Source organism: Salmo salar, chromosome 04, assembly GCF_965601325.2.
Source record: "Salmo salar chromosome 04, fSalSal1, whole genome shotgun sequence".
Lineage (NCBI taxonomy): Eukaryota > Metazoa > Chordata > Actinopteri > Salmoniformes > Salmonidae > Salmo > Salmo salar.
The window spans coordinates 14,327,279-14,347,777 of NC_138294.1; the positions used below are offsets into that span (position 1 = coordinate 14,327,279).

The 20,499-nt window shown below is 48.1% G+C and overlaps 1 protein-coding gene across 2 annotated transcripts in view; it reads left to right on the top strand.

Moving 5' to 3' along the window:
- The window catches only part of LOC106602231 (rho GTPase-activating protein 7), a 170,252-nt gene that overhangs the window by 28,737 nt on the left and 121,016 nt on the right, over positions 1–20,499 (top strand). For both annotated transcript variants that reach the window (XM_045716410.2, XM_045716411.2), the window contains one exon: positions 786–822. In XM_045716410.2, the coding sequence (XP_045572366.1) occupies positions 786–822 (37 nt within the window). The remainder of the gene's footprint in view (positions 1–785; positions 823–20,499) is intronic.

Consider the following 20,499-nt stretch of genomic DNA (forward strand, 5'->3'; position numbering starts at 1 on the left):
CTCTGGAACAGGCAAGCACACATACTCACACGCACACAGATGCACATACACTGAAGAATGAACGGTGGTACTAAATCATATTAGACAGCTGTAAAACATGGTAAAACATATTTGAGAATTTGCTTGAATTAAATTCCATTCCTATGAGAGAGCACTTAATTAAAGTGTCAGAGATTTACACCCTTTATGGAAGGGGGATTTACCTGCAGTAGGAATCAGGCCTGTTGGCCTCATGTTTCCTGCTTGACTTACCTGCAGTAGAAATCAGGCCTATTGACCACGTTTCTAGAAATCCAGTGCGGAGGATTCCCAGGAATCAGGAGTGATTAAGCAGGACATTTTGTAGATCTAGTAAAGCCGTATGGTATGACAGTAGGTCCATAGATGCTTCTAACAAATGTAACCAGTACAGATGCAGGATCTTAATTTGAGCCAGTTTGCTACAGCAGGAAAATAATCCTGTAGCAACAGGAAATGTGAATTATTATGTGGATTATAATGAATGGACATTTTTACAGAGGGTTGATTCAATTTTTCGGAAGGGAAAAGAAAGTGTGAATTAACAAAGGGGAAATTACAGACTTCAGAAGCTTTTTTAAACCTCAAATACACTTCAAATTGTACATTTCCTGAATTGCAGGAAAGTTGTCCTGCAACATGGTGATCAAATTAAGATACCACACCTGTATGTAAAGTGTTACCAATGTTTCAGTACCAATGTTGCAGTTTTAAGTCAAGTCTTAAAATCTAAACTGACTCTTCCTCTGTGTTGGTCTCTTCTACAGAGCCTCTCTGCCATGCCTAAGACAACCCATCAAAACGGTAAGATTGGTGTGTGTGTGTGTGTGTGTGTGTGTGCGTGTGTGTGTGTGTGTGTGTGTGTGTGTGTGTGTGTGTGTGTTGGAGCTGATTTTGAGTCACACTCTCGTGATGAGGTAGCCCTGTCTGACACTTGTAAGCTCAAATGACACTCTCACACCTTGGTCTAATGGTTACATGACACATTGGGTTGACTGGGTTCGATTCCCACCTGTTACATATAGAGGTAATATCAAACAGATAAATATATTATTTTCCCTTCAGCAGTTTAATAGATTGGTATGATTTCGATGATGACCTGTCTGTGGTGAATAAAATGGAACTGATATTCTTATGTGTGTGTGTGCAACCCCAACCAATCACCCTAACCCCAACTCACCACCCTAACCCCAACTCATCACCCTAACCCCAACCCATCACCCCAACCCATCACCCTAACCCCAACCCATCACCCTAAACACCAACCCATCACCCAAACCCATCACCCTAACACCAACTCATCACCCTAACCCCAACCCATCACCCTAACCCTAACCCAAACCCATCACCCTGACCCCAACCCATCACCCTAACCCAAACTCATCACCCTAAACCCAACCCTAACCCAAACCCATCACCCTGACCCCAACCCATCACCCTAACCCAAACTCATCACCCTAAACCCAACCCTAACCCAAACCCATCACCCTGACACCAACCCATCACCCTAACCCTAACCCATCACCCTAACCCCAACCCATCACCCTAACCCCAACCCATCACCCTAACCCAAACCCATCACCCTAACCCAAACCCATTAGCCTAACCCCAACCCATCACCATAAACCCAACCCTAACCCAAACCCATCACCCTGACCCCAACCCATCACCCTGACCCCAACACATCACCCTAACCCCAACCCATCACCCTACCCTAACTCATCACCCTAACCATCACCCTAACCCCAACCCATCACCCTAACACCAACCCATCACCCTGACCCCAACCCATCACCCTGACCCCAACCCATCACCCTAAACCCCAACCCATCACCCCAACCCCAACCCATCTCCCTGACCCCAACCCATCACCCTAACTCCAACCTATCACCCTAACTCCAACCCATCACCCTGACCCCAACCCATCACCCTGACCCCAACCCATCACCCCAATCCATCACCCTAATCCCAACCCATCACCCTAACCCCAACTCATCACCCTAACCTCAACTCATCGCCCCAACCCATCACCCTAACCCCAAGCAATCATCCTGACCCCAGCCCATCACCCTAACCCCAACCCATCACCCTAACCCTAACTCATCACCCTAACTCCAACCCATCACCCTAACCCCAATCCATCACCCTAACCCCAACCCATCACCCTAACCCCAACCCATCACCGGGACGATGGAGATAGAAACCAGACTCGCCGGCTTGTCAGATAGATCCCCAAACCTCCCCAGACCTCACTCCAACCCCCTACACTCACACACATACACACACACACACATACACACACACACACACACACACACACACACACACACACACACACACACACACACACACACACACACACACACACACACACACACACACACACACACACATGCATGCATGCGTACACACAGACACACACCTCCCACCCCCCCAGCAATGTCATTTCCTGTTGTAAATCCTCCCTCCAGACCTGGGGGGACAACATGTAGACATTATGGCTTGGGTATTTTCCTTTAGTTCAGTTAGTTAGCCATTAGCAACAACCTGGCTGGCTATCAAAAAAAGGACCAAAATGAGAGCCATTTTGGCTCTGACCAGTCTCCAGCCTCCTTGTAGTCTGCCGGTATTACACAGTGTCACCAGGAAACTGCCGGACTGGATAGAGGCACTGTCAAATAAGCAGCGGGGGTGCTGCGTTCGTTAAATCCACCCCCCCCCCCCCAAGTCTTCTGTGCACCAGAAAACAATACCAGGGAGAGGGGAAGGAGGGAGGAGACATGGGAGAGGAGTGTGTGTGTGTGTGTGTGCAACTTTTCACAATGACCTTCTCACAGACTATCAATCTAAGCTGAAGATTGGGCTCAGAACCACATGTAGTAGTAAGGACTACAGTAACTACCTATAAAGCCACTTTAAAGTCTGTTTTTTTTCATTTTGGGGGCTCTGTTAAAATCAGTTCCACTTCCTGCAGCTGTGTTACCTAACAACATCCCCCCCACCACTGGGGTTATGTGATGTAACCCTGGACATGTGTTGGGGAGGGATTTTACTGGCGCACAGAGACCAGTGTTCATTGTCACATCAAAGCCCCATTTATATAATATCTCTTGGAACCATGTGACATCACACTCACGGTGTGTTAGTGCCTTGGGGGTGACAACATGAAAGATTGGGCCATTCATGGTTCATTTTACCATCACCATGGAAACAGAAGCATTCCCTCCAACAACCAGAGGGATTTTTTTATTTTACCTTTATTTAACTAGGCAAGTCAGTTAAGAACAAATTCTTATTTTCAATGATGGCCTAATAACAGTGGGTTAACTGCCTTGTTCAGGACAGAACGACAGATTTGACCTTGTCAGCTCGGGGATTCAATCTGGCAACCTTTCGGTTACTAGTCCAACACTTTAACCACTAGGCTACCTGCCGCCCCAGGGATGCTCCGCACTGCACACTTCTGAGCCCTAGAAATTATGTAACAAAACGTTTAAGATGAATAGCCTACAGTATGCTATAGACAACAGATGTTTAGAATGATTAGACTACAGTATTCTATAGAAAACAGATGGTTTAGATGAATAGCCTACAGTATACTATAGAAAACAGATGATTAGGATGAATAGCCTGCTATAGAAAACAGATGGGCGCTGTGTAATTTCACATGGGTTAATCTGGGAGTGATGATATGGTTACATATCCCCACTTTAGGCAATATGTTATGTTGACCTGAGTCTGTAAGTAAACACAGGGACTTAATGCATTGATTCCGGAGATAGCTGCTCCAAATCCACTCTTTATAGTCCCTGTCTCCTGTTCCTCGGTGTAAATACCTCCAAGATGTCTGTAGTCCCTGTCTCCTGTTCCTCAGTGAAAATACATCCAGGCTTCCTTTAGTCCCTGTCTGTCTCCTGCTCCTCAGCGTAAATACCTCCAGGATCCCTGAAGTCCACATCTGTCTCCTGCTCCTCGGTGTAAATCCCTCCAGACTTCCTGTAGTCCCTGTCTGTCTCCTGTTCCTCAGTGTAAATACATCCAGGATCCCTGAAGTCCATGTCTGTCTCGTGTTCCTCAGTGTAAACACCTCCAGGATCCCTGAAGTCCATGTCTGTCTCCTGCTCCTCAGTGTAAATACCTCCAGGATCCCTGAAGTCCATGTCTCTCTCCCTCTCCTCAGTGTAAACACATCCAGGATCCCTGAAGTCCATGTCTGTCTCCTGTTCCTCAGCGTAAATACCTCCAGGAACCCTGTAGTCCCTGTCTGTCTCCTGCTGCTCCTCAGTGTAAATACATCCAGGCTTCCTGTAGTTGTTGTCTATCTCCTGCTCCTCAGTGTAAATACATCCAGGCTTCCTGTAGTTGTTGTCTATCTCCTGCTCCTCAGTGTAAATACCTCCATTCTTCCTGTTGTCCCTGTCTGTCTCCTGTTCCTCAGTGTAAATACCTCCAGGCTTTCTGTAGTCCCTGTCTGTCTCCTGCTCCTCAGTGTAAATACCTCCAGGCTTTCTGATGTCCCTGTCTGTCTCCTGCTCCTCAGGGTAAATTCCTCCAGGCTTTCTATAGTCCCTGTCTGTCTCCTGCTCCTCAGTGTAAATACATCCAGGCTTCCTGTAGTCCCTGTCTGTCTCCTGCTCCTCAGCGTAAATACCTCCAGGAACCCTGTAGTCCCTGTCTGTCTCCTGCTGCTCCTCAGTATAAATACATCCAGGCTTCCTGTAGTTCCTTGCTATCTCCTGCTCTTCAGTGTAAATACACTGCTCAAAAAAATAAAGGGAACACTAAAATAACACATCCTAGATCTGAATGAATGAAATAATCTTATTAAATACTTTTTTCTTTACATAGTTGAATGTGCTGACAACAAAATCACACAAAAATAATACATGGAAATCCAATTTATCAACCCATGGAGGTCTAGATTTGGAGTCACACTCAAAATTAAAGTGGAAAACCACACTACAGGCTGATCCAACGTTGATGTAATGTCCTTAAAACAAGTCAAAATGAGGCTCAGTAGTGTGTGTGGCCTCCACGTGCCTGTATGACCTCCCTACAACGCCTGGGCATGCTCCTGATGAGGTGGCGGATGGTCTCCTGAGGGATCTCCTCCCAGACCTGGACTAAAGCATCCGCCAACTCCTGGACAGTCTGTGGTGCAACGTGGCGTTGGTGGATGGAGCGAGACATGATGTCCCAGATGTGCTCAATTGGATTCAGGTCTGGGGAACGGGCGGGCCAGTCCATAGCATCAATGCCTTCCTCTTGCAGGAACTGCTGACACACTCCAGCCACATGAGGTCTAGCATTGTCTTGCATTAGGAGGAAGCCAGGGCCAACCGCACCAGCATATGGTCTCACAAAGGGTCTTAGGATCTCATCTCGGTACCTAATGGCAGTCAGGCTACCTCTGGCGAGCACATGGAGGGCTGTGCGGCCCCCCAAAGAAATGCCACCCCACACCATGACTGACCCACCGCAAAACCGGTCATGCTGGAGGATGTTGCAGGCAGCAGAACGTTCTCCACGGCGTCTCCAGACTCTGTCTGCTCAGTGTGAACCTGCTTTCATCTGTGAAGAGCACAGGGCGCCAGTGGCGAATTTGCCAATCTTGGTGTTCTCTGGCAAATGCCAAACGTCCTGCACGGTGTTGGGCTGTAAGCTCAACCCCCACCTGTGGACGTCGGGTCCTCATACCACCCTCATGGAGTCTGTTTCTGACCGTTTGAGCAGACACATGCACATTTGTGGCCTGCTAGAGGTCATTTTGCAGGGCTCTGGCAGTGCTCCTCCTGCTCCTCCTTGCACAAAGGAGGAGGTAGCGGCCCTGCTGCTGGGTTGTTGCCCTCCTACGGCCTCCTCCACATCTCCTGATGTACTGGCCTTTCTCCTGGTAGCGCCTCCATGCTCTGGACACTACGCTGACAGACACAGCAAACCTTCTTGCCACAGCTCGCATTGATGTGCCATCCTGGATGAGCTGCACTACCTGAGCCACTTGTGTGGGTTGTAGACTCCGTCTCATGCTACCACTAGAGTGAAAGCACCGCCAGCATTCAAAAGTGACCAAAACATCAGCCAGGAAGCATAGGAACTGAGAAGTAGTCTGTGGTCACCACCTGCAGAACCACTCCTTTATTGGGGGTGTCTTGCTAATTGCCTATAATTTCCACCTGTTGTCTATTCCATTTGCACAACAGCATGTGAAATTTATTGTCAATCAGTGTTGCTTCCTAAGTGGACAGTTTGATTTCACAGAAGTGTGATTGACTTGGAGTTACATTGTGTTGTTTATTAAGTGTTCCCTTTATTTTTTTGAGCAGTGTACATCCAGGCTTCCTGTAGTTGTTGTCTATCTCCTGCTCCTCAGTGTAAATGCATCCAGGCTTCCTGTAGTTCCTGTCTATCTCCTGCTCTTCAGTGTAAATACCTCCAGGCTTCCTGTAGCCTACCTAGCTGTCTCCCTCCTGAAATCATACTGAAGAGGAAGGAAGAATGCAGCAGACCAACATGCTCGGAGGAGGAGGAGGTTTTTACAGATTGCGAGACCGCAAATCAGACGTGGTGGACTGCATCCGAAATGGCAGTTGGCACCATGGAATTACATAAACAACAGTATATGATGCTTATTCCTTTACTGGACTACTTTTAAATTAGGGTATATGGTGCCATTTCAGATGCATTCATCACGGACCTCTAAAACAGCCCCTGAGACTCATTTACTCATTTACCCAGCATCCTTTTCTTCAGGAAGTTGATTGTCTCAGGCAGGAAGCTCGCTGTGCTGCCATAGAAATCTGTATGTTTTTAAGAATGAGAGAAAGATTTTGAGAATCTAGGAACGAAAGAGGAAGGATTAGGACAGCGGCCGCCCACTGAGAATATGTGGAGGGGATTGTTACGATACGGTCAATTACTGTCACCTCGTTCCTCCCTCTGTTCTCTCATTCTCTCGTTGTATGAACACAATACCAACGATGATGGTTTTCCTTCCCCCTATTCCCTCTATCCCTCCCTTCTTCCCCCAATCCCCATAAGTCTTTGATCTGTGATCAGCCTCTCCACTGAGCATTCCTCCCCTATCTTCCCCTCTTCTCTTGGCCCGTAGGCCAAACAATGGGGCCTTTGGTTCTTACCCTCCCTCTCCCCTCACCTGCACCTGATAAGGCAGCCCTTGGCTGGGCTGGATACTCTAGGGTGGGTGTCTGGGGGTGGAGAGAGTGGAGAGAGTGGAGAGGAGGCCTGGGGGGAGATGAAAGTGAAGACTGTCAGTGGGGTGCTTCACTGTGTCAGCACCCTGAACTGGCAAACATGCTGAGAGCCTCCATGTAATCAGTGCCTTGGGAGATTCTCTCTCTCTCTTTCTCTCTCAAATCAAATCAAATCAAATGTATTTATATAGCCCTTCGTACATCAGCTGATATCTCAAAGTGCTGTACAGAAACCCAGCCTAAAACCCCAAACAGCAAGCAATGCATGTGAAAGAAGCACGGTGGCTAGGAAAAACTCCCTAGGAAAAACTCCCTAGAAAGGCCAAAAACCTAGGAAGAAACCTAGAGAGGAACCAGGCTATGAGGGGTGGCCAGTCCTCTTCTGGCTGTGCCGGGTGGATATTATAACAGAACATGGTCAAGATGTTAAAATGTTCATAAATGACCAGCATGGTCAAATAATAATAATCATAGTAGTTGTCGAGGGTGCAACAAGCACGTCCGGTGAACAGGTCAGGGTTCCATAGCCGCAGGCAGAACAGTTGAAACTGGAGCAGCAGCACGGCCAGGTGGACTGGGGACAGCAAGGAGTCATCATGCCAGGTAGTCCTGAGGCATGGTCCTAGGGCTCAGGTCCTCCGAGAGAAAGAAAGAAAGAGAGAAAGAGAGAATTAGAGAGAGCATATTTAAATTCACACAGGACACCGGATAAGACAAGAGAAATACTCCAGATGTAACAGACTGACACTAGCCCCCCGACACATAAACTACTGCAGCATAAATACTGGAGGCTGAGACAATTAGGGGTCAGGAGACACTGTGGCCCCATCCGATGAAACCCCCGGACAGGGCCAAACAGGCAGGATATAACCCCACCCACTTTGCCAAAGCACAGCCCCCACACCACTAGAGGGATGTCTCCAACCACCAACTTACCGTCCTAAGACAAGGCCGAGTATAGCCCACAAAGATCTCCGCCACGGCACAACCCAAGGGGGGGGGCGCCAACCCAGACAGGAAGACCACGTCAGTGACTCAGCCCACTCAAGTGACGCACCCCTCCCATGGACGGCATGGAAGAACACCAGTACGCCAGTGACTCCCCTGTAATAGGGTTAGAGGCAGAGAATCCCAGTGGAGAGAGGGGAACCGGCAAGGCAGAGACAGCAAGGGCGGTTCGTTGCTCCAGCCTTTCCGTTCACTTTCACACTCCTGGGCCAGACTATACTTAATCATAGGACCTACTGAAGAGATAAGTCTTCGGTAAAGACTTAAAGGTTGAGACTGAGTCTGCGTCTCTCACATGGGTAGGCAGACCATTCCATAAAAATGGAGCTCTATAGGAGAAAGCCCTACCTCCAGCCGTTTGCTTAGAAATTCTAGGGACAATTAGGAGGCCTGCGTCTTGTGACCGTAGCGTACGTGTAGGTATGTACGGCAGGACCAAATCGGAAAGATAGGTCGGAGCAAGCCCATGTAATGCTTTGTAGGTTAGCAGTAAAACCTTGAAATCAGCCGTTGCCTTAACAGGAAGCCAGTGTAGGGAGGCTAGCACTGGAGTAATATGATCAAATTTTGGGGTTCTTGTCAGGATTCTAGCAGCCGTATTTAGCACTAACTGAAGTTTATTTAGTGCTTTATCCGGGTAGCCGGAAAGTAGAGCATTGCAGTAGTCCAGCCTAGCCTTCCCTGTAGCTCAGTTGGTAGAGCATGGTGTTTGCGATGCGTTTGCAACGCCAGGGTTGTGGGTTCGATTCCCACGGGGGGCCAGCACAGGGAAAAAAATGTATGAAATGTATGCATTCACTACTGTAAGTTGCTCTGGATAAGAGCGTCTGCTAAATGACTAAAATGTAAAAATGTAGAAGTAACAAAAGCATGGATTAATTTTTCTGCGTCATTTTTGGACAGAAGGTTTCTGATTTTTGCAATGTTACGTAGATGGAAAAAAGCTGTCCTTGAAACAGTCTTGATATGTTCTTCAAAAGAGAGATCAGGGTCCAGAGTAACGACGAGGTCCTTCACAGTTTTATTTGAGACGACTGTACAACCATCCAGATTAATTGTCAGATTCAACAGAAGATCTCTTTGTTTCTTGGGACCTAGAACAAGCATCTCTGTTTTGTCCGAGTTGAAAAGTAGAAAGTTTGCAGCCATCCACTTCTTTATGTCTGAAACACAGGCTTCTAGCGAGGGCAATTTTGGGGCTTCACCATGTTTCATTGAAATGTACAGCTGTGTGTCGTCCGCATAGCAGTGAAATTTAACATTATGTTTTCGAATGGCATCCCCAAGAGGTAAAATATATAGTGAAAACAATAGTGGTCCTAAAACGAAACCTTGAGGAACACCGAAATTTACAATTGATTTGTCAGAGGACAAACCATTCACAGAGACAAACTGATATCTTTCCGACAGATAAGATCTAAACCAGGCCAGAACTTGTCCATGTAGACCAATTTGGGTTTCCAATCTCTCCAAAAGAATGTGGTGATCGATGGTATCAAAAGTGGCACTAAGATCTAGGAGCACGAGGACAGATGCAGAGCCTCGGTCTGATGTCATTAAAATGTAATTTACCACTTTCACAAGTGCAGTCTCAGTGCTATGATGGGGTCTAAAACCAGACTGAAGCGTTTCGTATACATTGTTTGTCTTTAGGAAGGCAGTGAGTTGCTGTGCAACAGCTTTTTCTAAAATTTTTGAGAGGAATGGAAGATTCGATATAGGCCGATAGTTTTTTATAATTTCTGGGTCAAGATTCAGCTTTTTCAAGAGAGGCTTTATTACTGCCACTTTTAGTGAGCTTGGTACACATCCGGTGGATAGAGAGCCGTTTATTATGTTCAACATAGGAGGGCCAAGCACAGGAAGCAGCTCTTTCAGTAGTTTAGTTGGAATAGGGTCCAGGAATAGGGTTCTCTCTCTCTCTCTCTCTCTCTCTCTCTCTCTCTCTCTCTCTCTCTCTCTCTCTATAATTATCTCTCTCTCGCTCTCTCGCTCTTGCTCTCTCTCTTGCTCTCTCTCTTTCTCTTGCTCTCTCTCTTTCTCTTTCTCTCTCGCTCTCTTTCTCTTTCTCTCACTCTCTCTCTTTCTCTCTCTCTCAATTTCAATTTTCAATTTAAGGGGCTTTATTGGCATGGGAAGCATATATTTGCATTGCCAAAGCAAGTGAAATAGATAATAAACAAAAGTGAAATAAACAATAAAAATGTACAGTAAACATTACACTCACAAAAGTTCCAAAAGAAAAGACATTGCAAATGTCATATTATGTGCAAATAGTTGAAGAATGAAAGGCTAAATAAATAAACATTAGTATGGGTTGTATTTACAATGGTGTTTGTTCTTCACTGGTTGCCCTTTTCTTGTGGCAACATGTCACACATCTTGCTGCTGTGATTGCACACTGTTGTATTTCACCCAATAGATATGGGAGTTTATCAAAATTGGGTTTGTTTTCAAATTCTTTGTGGGTCTCTAATATGGTCATACATGTGGTAGGAGGTTAGGAAGTGCAGCTCAGTTTCCACCTCATTTTGTGGGGAGTGCACATATTCTGCCTTCTCTTGAGAGCCAGGTCTGCCTATGGTGGCCTTTCTCAATAGCAAGGCTATGCTCACTGAGTCTGTGCATAGTCAATGCTTGTCTCTCTCTCTCTTTCTTTTCTCCTCCTCCTCCTTTACTCACCAAAGAGATGCCTCTGTTGTGGTTTCCATGAAGTCACAATGATTGGACCCATTAAACACATCCTTTCCCTCTGTCAGAGGACGCAACTACAGATGTAGGATCCTAATTTAGACTTGTTTACTACAGCAGGAAAATAATCCTGCAGCAACAGGACATGTGGAGTATTATGTGGATTACAATTAATGGCCATTTTTTGTTAGAGGTTGATAAAAAAAAGTCAGACATTTTAAAGCCTTTTTAAACCTGTAAAACACTCCAAGTTTGTATTTCCTGCTGCGCAAGAAGATTCTCAGCAACAAAAAAAGTTATGAAATTAAGATCCTTCTGTAGCTCTAACTTTACCACTTACCCTGGAGAAACACTATGGCAGTTTGTTTTAAAATTGAGTCACGTGGATATTGTTTTATTTATAGTCTTGCCCTATTCCTGTCTCGGATCCATCGTTCCAAAAATGGAGGCATGTCGTTTTTCCTTGATTGCGGCAAGAGGAGGGCAGAGGAGGGAGACTCCGTATCGGGAATGCTGTTGCTCCGATCTAGAAATAGCGCCAGTGGTAATATATAAACACAATGATGGGCATCCACCCAGCAGGATGGAGAGGGCATGACCTTTCACCCAGACTCAGGATTTAGTAGCCCTGCAGAGCCAGAAAAGTAGCCGTTCTTAAAACAAGATGGCGGAGTAGGAGCAAGGAAGTGGTTTACATGTGTGTGTGTGTGTGTGTGTGTGTGTGTGTGTGTGCGTGCGTGCGTGCGTGCGTGCGCTGCGTCTGTCTGTCGCTGTCTGTCTGTCTGTCTGTCTGTCTGTCTGTCTGTCTGTCTGTCTGTCTGTCTGTCTGCTGCGGTGCGTTTGCATAAATGCGGCGTGTGTGTGTGTGTGTGAAACTAACTACTATGAATTTTGGAGAAATAGACATTCTTTAGGGCTTGACTTTGCTGGAGTCTTGTGGTTTCCTTCCTGTGTTTGACCAGCCCTGTCTGGTCTGTACTCCCTGTCTGTACTCCCTGTCTGTCTGTCTGTACTCCCTGTCTGTCTGTCTGTCTGTCTGTCTGTGTGCGTGTGCATAAGTGCGGCGTGTGTGTGTGTGTGAAACTAACTACTATGCATTTTGGAGAGACAGACATTCTTTAGGGCTTGACTTTGCTGGAGTCTTGTGGTTTCCTTCCTGTGTTTGACCAGCCCTGTCTGGTCTGTACTCCCTGTCTGTACTCCCTGTCTGTCTGTCTGTACTCCCTGTCTGTCTGTCTGTACTCCCTGTCTGTCTGTCTGTCTGTCTGTCTGTCTGTCTGTCTGTCTGTCTGTCTGTCTGTCTGTACTCCCCGTCCGTCCGTCCATTTTTTTCTCTCCCTCCTTCCCTTTTTGGAATATGGAGGTTTATTTAACTTGCAACTGTGGCATTTTACCCTCTGATTCACCGAATTGCAACGTCCACAGAACTGACTCTGGGGGAACCCCATATTTAGTCAAAATGCAACCTAATGTGTTGAGAAGGCCTGTCTGGCTGTGTGTTTGAATCAGGCTGTCTGGCAACTGTTGCTCACTGTTCGTAAAAAACAATAGGGCACACTGTGTTTGAAAATGACTCAAGACACAGTCATATCACCTTTACATCCTAGACGTTAACAAGAGTTAGTGCCTTTAGGAGGAAAAGGAGGTAGTTAAAGGAACAAGGATATTGGTTCTGTTGAACTATCTAGCATTTGTTGTATGTGGGGTCTGTAGTGATGCATATGTTTGATACAAAAACACTAGAAGTCAACTAAATGTAAACTTAGTAGGTTAGATCTCATCAGTCAGATGGTCAAAATAACTCAAATTCAATTTAGAAAGAAATCTTATCTGGAGGGATATCAAATTCGAATCCATTATCCAGGTAAACAACTATCCAAAACACATGCCATTTCAGCCCGGATTAATTCTTCAGAGAAACGCTTTTCATCTCAGAAAACTTGTGACACCGAACCAAATGTCTTATCAAAGACTCTTCTCAGCTCGAAACAATCTGCCACCCCTTTCTGCCGTAGGGACGAATTTCCCCGCCAATTTTCACAGAAAATGCAACTAAGTCACGGGGCTAATAGGTTAACTTTCATAAAGAAGGACTCTCTTTCCTGACTTGCAACCCCATGCTACTCTTCCTCTGTCCTCGCCCTGAGGCGCAACATTTTCTTAGAGGACATCTCCCACCTATTAGGAGGTCCTTTCAGAGACTTAATGAAGGAGCCCGAGGTTTCGTCTACAAGGCTGTTGACAAGACCTCCACACACATCCGCCCGTACAGTAAAGAGGAGTTGCAGTGTTTCAGCAAGGTCCGCATTCCTGTCCAAGCACTTCCCTCTCCCCACCGTCCTCCTCCTCGTCCCTCCCCTCCGACACTCTTTCACCCAGGCATCCTGTTAAGCGTCTCTGTACTGTATATTACTCTGTTTAACGCTTTCGCACCTCCACCTCAGTGTTAAGATGACAGAGACCAGGGCAACTCCCAGCTTTCTCTGGTGTAGGAGGAAAATAGTTTGGTGTTTCTATGTGAACCAGCATGTTCTCAGTCAGTTCTAGGTCCGTGTGGGTTTTCTTCCTCAGACGCGGAGCTGTAGTGTCTGCTTCTTGAGTATGCCTGTGGTGTCATTTTCTAGTGTGTGAGACACAAGATGCTTCTGGAAGTGATCGTGCCTGCCTGTCATGTACTGTAGCATTCATCTGCCTTGATATTTACATCAGATTCATCTGCCAAGTAGGCTGGAAAAATGGCTGCTCATTTGACAGTTTAAACTCAGTTGTGTCTCCAGCTTAGGATAGGCTTTGTTGACTTGTAAAACGATAGACATCACCGGAATTTCTTGTGTCCATCCTACAGTCCCACCCACCGACAGACACACAGACACATTTTGGTTCCCTTGGGGTTGAGGCAGGTCCCGTGGGTGTCTTTCTCCATAGTGGGATCACTAGTGTCACTCCGGACAGGAAACCACCACACAGAAAAGGGACATTTACAACAGGAAGTGAGCTCCACTGAGCTCCACTCACTCACACAGTTACACAAATACAAGCCTCCCCAGTCCCCTCTACTCATGATAGTGAAGGCCCCAATCCCCAGTCTCCACTACTCATGATAGTAAAGGCCCCAGTCCCCTCTGCTCATGATAGTAAAGGCCCCAGTCCCCTCTACTCATGATAGTAAAGGCCCCAGTTGCCCCTACTCATAATAGTAAAGGCCACAATCCCCAGTCCCCACTACTCATGATAGTAAAGACCCCAGACCCTCTACTCATGATAGCAAAGGCCCCAGCCCCCTCTGCTCATGATAGTAAAGGCCCCAGTCCCCTCTGCTCATGATAGTAAAGGTTCCAGTCTCCAGTCTCCTCTACTCTGTATGTCTTTGATATTAGAGCAGATAGCACATCTTACACACATGCTTGAAGCCACACACACACACCTTCCCTCCAGTCTGACATCCAGGTCACCGTCTGTGTCTCCTCCCCTTATCAGAACACACACACAGAGACAGAGAGACAGAGAGACAGAGACAGAGACAGAGACAGAGAGAGAGAGAGAGAGAGAGAGAGAGAGAGAGAGAGAGAGAGAGAGAGAGAGAGAGAGAATAAGATAGCCACCAAGCCAGGCGTTGTCACTTAGACCTGCATTACAGAGACAGATATACATACACTCACACAAGCACAGACGCACAAAGATAGGATGTTCTCTCGCCAACACAGATTACCTTTTATGTTAGTGATACAAGGGCATGTCAACACCAGAATGTCTACAGACTGTTTTCATTCATATGATCTGGGACACAAGTTCCCCATCGTAAAACTGTAGCCTAATTATATTCAGAATCCAATGTCACACACACACAAACACACACACACACACACACACACACACACGCAAGGCTCATGTATCATTTTAATAGTCACAGAAAATAAGAGACTTCACAAAAACAAGTTGTTTTTCAACGTAGCTACAAAATGGGAGAGAATTTCAAAAATAGTCTAGAAAAAATATTATGTGTACATGACATTCTAACCTAAGTATGTGTCCCTTTGCAATGGAGGGAGCAACTACGTTCCTAAAATATTATCCTTTTACAGGATGTTGATGTTTCTACATCAGTGCCCATATTCATAAAGCATGTCAGACTAGGATCAGGATCAGTTCCCCTCTGTCCATATAATCTTATTCATTATTATCTAATACTGACCCTAGACCAGCACTCTTACTCTGAGACGTTTTATGAATACCCACCAGGCCCAGATCCACATTTATGGTACCTTCAAGGCAAGTTCATTTAGGGCTTGAATAGGCTATATTGACTGACTAAGGGGCATTGGAAAACAATATGATGCCAGCCAGTTACTTATCAGCCCAAACTTACCTCGGAGGCCATAAAAGTAAATTAACAGAGATGGGGCCAAATGCTATCAGCAGGGCTGTGATAACCTACTTTAGCATCCGCAACTTAGCATGATTGCCTTGAGTCTCAAGGGTGCAGTGGTCTGGAATGTCCCGAGGTAATCCCACATTGACACTGTCCTCTATCTTCTTCACACAGCAGACATCCACCAAACACACAGCCTTTACAAGGGGCTTCACCAGAAAAACACAGACTAAGTAAGGAGAGAGGACTGGAGACATGGCAACAGAGTAAGAAGAGAGGACTGGAGACATGGGGACAGAGTAAGGGGAGAGGACTGGAGACATGGGGACAGAGTATGGAGAGAGGACTGGAGACATGGCAACAGAGTAAGGAGAGAGGACTGGAGACATGGGGACATAGTATGGAGAGAGGACTGGAGACATGGCAACAGAGAAAGGAGAGAGGACTGGAGACATGGGGACAGAGTAAGGGGAGAGGACTGGAGACATGGGGACAGAGTATGGAGAGAGGACTGGAGACATGGCAACAGAGTAAGGGGAGAGGACTGAAGACATGGGGACATAGTATGGAGAGAGGACTGGAGACATGGCAACAGAGTAAGGAGAGAGGACTGGAGACATGGGGACAGAGTAAGGGGAGAGGACTGGAGACATGGGGACAGAGTATGGAGAGAGGACTGGAGACATGGGGACAGAGTAAGGGGAAAGGACTGGAGACATGGGGACAGAGTAAGGAGAGTGGACTGGAGACATGGGGACAGAGTAAGGAGAGAGGACTGGAGACATGGGGACAGAGTAAGGGGAGAGGACTGGAAACATGGGGACAGAGTAAGGGGAGAGGACTGATGACCTGGGGACAGAGTAAGGAGAGAGGACTAGAGACATGGGGACAGAGTAAAGAGAGAGGACTGGAGACATGGGGACAGAGTAAGGAGAGAGGACTGGAGACATAGGGAAAGAGTAAGGGGAGAGGACTGGAGACATGGGGACAGAGTAAGGAGAGAGGACTGGAGACATGGGGACAGAGTAAGGGGAGAGGACTGGAGACATGGGGACAGAGTATGGAGAGAGGACTGGAGACATGGCAACAGAGTAAGGAGAGAGGACTGGAGACATGGGGACATAGTATGGAGAGAGGACTGGAGACATGGCAACAGAGAAAGGAGAGAGGACTGGAGACATGGGGACAGAGTAAGGGGAGAGGACTGGAGACATGGGGACAGAGTATGGAGAGAGGACTGGAGACATGGCAACAGAGTAAGGGGAGAGGACTGAAAACATGGGGACATAGTATGGAGAGAGGACTGGAGACATGGCAACAGAGTAAGGAGAGAGAACTGGAGACATGGGGACAGAGTAAGGGGAGAGGACTGGAGACATGGGGACAGAGTATGGAGAGAGGACTGGAGACATGGGGACAGAGTAAGGGGAAAGGACTGGAGACATGGGGACAGAGTAAGGAGAGTGGACTGGAGACATGGGGACAGAGTAAGGAGAGAGGACTGGAGACATGGGGAACGAGTAAGGGGAGAGGACTGGAGACATGGGGACAGAGTATGGAGAGAGGACTGGAGACATGGGGACAGAGTAAGGAGAGAGGACTGGAGACATGGGGACAGAGTAAGGGGAGAGGACTGGAGACATGGCAACAGAGTAAGGAGAGAGGACTGGAGACATGGGGACAGAGTATGGAGAGAGGACTGGAGACATGGCAACAGAGTAAGGAGAGAGGACTGGAGACATGGGGACAGAGTAAGGGGAGAGAACTGGATACATGGGGACAGAGTATGGAGAGAGGACTGGAGACATGGCAACAGAGTAAGGAGAGAGGACTGGAGACATTGGAACAGAGTAAGGAGAGAGGACTGGAGACATGGGGACAGAGTAAGGAGAGAGGACTGGAGACATGGGGACAGAGTAAGGGGAGAGGCCTGGAGACATGGCAACAGAGTAAGGAGAGAGGACTGGAGACATGGGGACAGAGTATGGAGAGAGGACTGGAGACATGGCAACAGAGTAAGGAGAGAGGACTGGAGACATGGGGAACGAGTAAGGGGAGAGGACTGGAGACATGGGGACAGAGTATGGAGAGAGGACTGGAGACATGGGGACAGAGTAAGGAGAGAGGACTGGAGACATGGGGACAGAGTAAGGGGAGAGGACTGGAGACATGGGGACAGAGTAAGGAGAGAAGACTGGAGACATGGGGACAGAGTAAGGAGAGAGGACTGGAGACAGGGGGACAGAGTAAGGGGAGAGGACTGGAGACATGGCAACAGAGTAAGGAGAGAGGACTGGAGACATGGGGACAGATTAAGGGGAGAGGCCTGGAGACATGGGGACAGAGTATGGAGAGAGGACTGGAGACATGGGGACAGAGTAAGGGGAAAGGACTGGAGACATGGGGACAGAGTAAGGAGAGTGGACTGGAGACATGGGGACAGAGTAAGGAGAGAGGACTGGAGACATGGGGAAAGAGTAAGGGGAGAGGACTGGAGACATGGGGACAGAGTAAGGAGAGAGGACTGGAGACATGGGGACAGAGTAAGGGGAGAGGACTGGAGACATGGGGACAGAGTATGGAGAGAGGACTGGAGACATGGCAACAGAGTAAGGAGAGAGGACTGGAGACATGGGGACATAGTATGGAGAGAGGACTGGAGACATGGCAACAGAGAAAGGAGAGAGGACTGGAGACATGGTGACAGAGTAAGGGGAGAGGACTGGAGACATGGGGACAGAGTATGGAGAGAGGACTGGAGACATGGCAACAGAGTAAGGGGAGAGGACTGAAGACATGGGGACATAGTATGGAGAGAGGACTGGAGACATGGCAACAGAGTAAGGAGAGAGGACTGGAGACATGGGGACAGAGTAAGGGGAGAGGACTGGAGACATGGGGACAGAGTATGGAGAGAGGACTGGAGACACGGGGACAGAGTAAGGGGAAAGGACTGGAGACATGGGGACAGAGTAAGGAGAGTGGACTGGAGACATGGGGACAGACATGGGGACAGAGTAAGGAGAGTGGACTGGAGACATGGGGACAGAATAAGGAGAGAGGACTAGAGACATGGGGACAGAGTAAGGGGAGAGGACTGGAGACATGGGGACAGAGTAAGGGGAGAGGACTGGAGACATGGGGACAGAGTAAGGAGAGAGGACTGGAGACATGGGGACAGAGTAAAGAGGAAGGACTGGAGACATGGGGACAGAGTAAGGGGAGAGGACTGGAGACATGGGGACAGAGTAAGGAGAGAGGACTGGAGACATGGGGACAGAGTAAGGAGAGAGGACTGGAGACATGGGGACAGAGTAAGGGGAGAGGACTGGAGACATGGCAACAGAGTAAGGAGAGAGGACTGGAGACATGGGGACAGAGTATGGAGAGAGGACTGGAGACATGGCAACAGAGTAAGGAGAGAGGACTGGAGACATGGGGACAGAGTAAGGGGAGAGAACTGGAGACATGGGGACAGAGTATGGAGAGAGGACTGGAGACATGGCAACAGAGTAAGGAGAGAGGACTGGAGACATTGGAACAGAGTAAGGAGAGAGGACTGGAGACATGGGGACAGAGTAAGGAGAGAGGACTGGAGACATGGGGACAGAGTAAGGGGAGAGGCCTGGAGACATGGAAACAGAGTAAGGAGAGAGGACTGGAGACATGGGGACAGAGTATGGAGAGAGGACTGGAGACATGGCAACAGAGTAAGGAGAGAGGACTGGAGACATGGGCAACGAGTAAGGGGAGAGGACTGGAGACATGGGGACAGAGTATGGAGAGCGGACTGGAGACATGGGGACAGAGTAAGGAGAGAGGACTGGAGACATGGGGACAGAGTAAGGGGAGAGGACTTGAGACATGGGGACAGAGTAAGGAGAGAAGACTGGAGACATGGGGACAGAGTAAGGAGAGAGGACTGGAGACAGGGGGACAGAGTAAGGGGAGAGGACTGGAGACATGGCAACAGAGTAAGGAGAGAGGACTGGAGACATGGGGACAGATTAAGGGGAGAGGACTGGAGACATGGGGACAGAGTATGGAGAGAGGACTGGAGACATGGGGACAGAGTAAGGGGAAAGGACTGGAGACATGGGGACAGAGTAAGGAGAGTGGACTGGAGACATGGGGACAGAGTAAGGGGAGAGGACTGGAGACATGGGGACAGAGTAAGGAGAGAGGACTGGAGACATGGGGACAGAGTAAGGAGAGAGGACTGGAGACATGGGGACAGAGTAAGGAGAGAGGACTGGAGACATGGGGACAGAGTAAAGAGAGAGGACTGGAGACATGGCAATAGAGTATGGAGAGAGGACTGGAGACATGGCAACAGAGTAAGGAGAGAGGACTGGAGACATGGGGACAGAGTAAGGGGAGAGGACTGGAGACATGGGGACAGAGTATGGAGAGAGGACTGGAGACATGGCAACAGAGTAAGGGGAGAGGACTGAAGACATGGGGACATAGTATGGAGAGAGTACTGGAGACATGGCAACAGAGTAAGGAGAGAGGACTGGAGACATGGGGACAGAGTAAGGGGAGAGGACTGGAGACATGGAGACAGAGTATGGAGAGAGGACTGGAGACATGGGGACAGAGTAAGGGGAAAGGACTGGAGACATGGGGACAGAGTAAGGACAGTGGACTGGAGACATGGGGACAGAGTAAAGAGAGAGGACTGGAGACATGGGGACAGAGTAAGGGGAGAGGACTGGAAACATGGGGACAGAGTAAGGGGAGAGGACTGGAGACCTGGGGACAGAGTAAGGAGAGAGGACTGGAGACATGGGGACAGAGTAAAGAGAGAGGACTGGAGACATGGGGACAGAGTAAGGAGAGAGGACTGGAGACATGGGGACAGAGTAAGGGGAGAGGACTGGAGACATGGCAACAGAGTAATGAGAGAGGACTGGAGACATGGGGAAGAGTATGGAGAGAGGACTGGAGACATGGCAACAGAGTAAGGAGAGAGGACTGGAGACATGGGGACAGAGTAAGGGGAGAGAACTGGATACATGGGGACAGAGTATGGAGAGAGGACTGGAGACATGGCAACAGAGTAAGGAGAGAGGACTGGAGACATGGGGACAGAGTATGGAGAGAGGACTGGAGACATGGCAACAGAGTAAGGAGAGAGGACTGGAGACATGGGGAACGAGTAAGGGGAGAGGACTGGAGACATGCGGACAGAGTATGGAG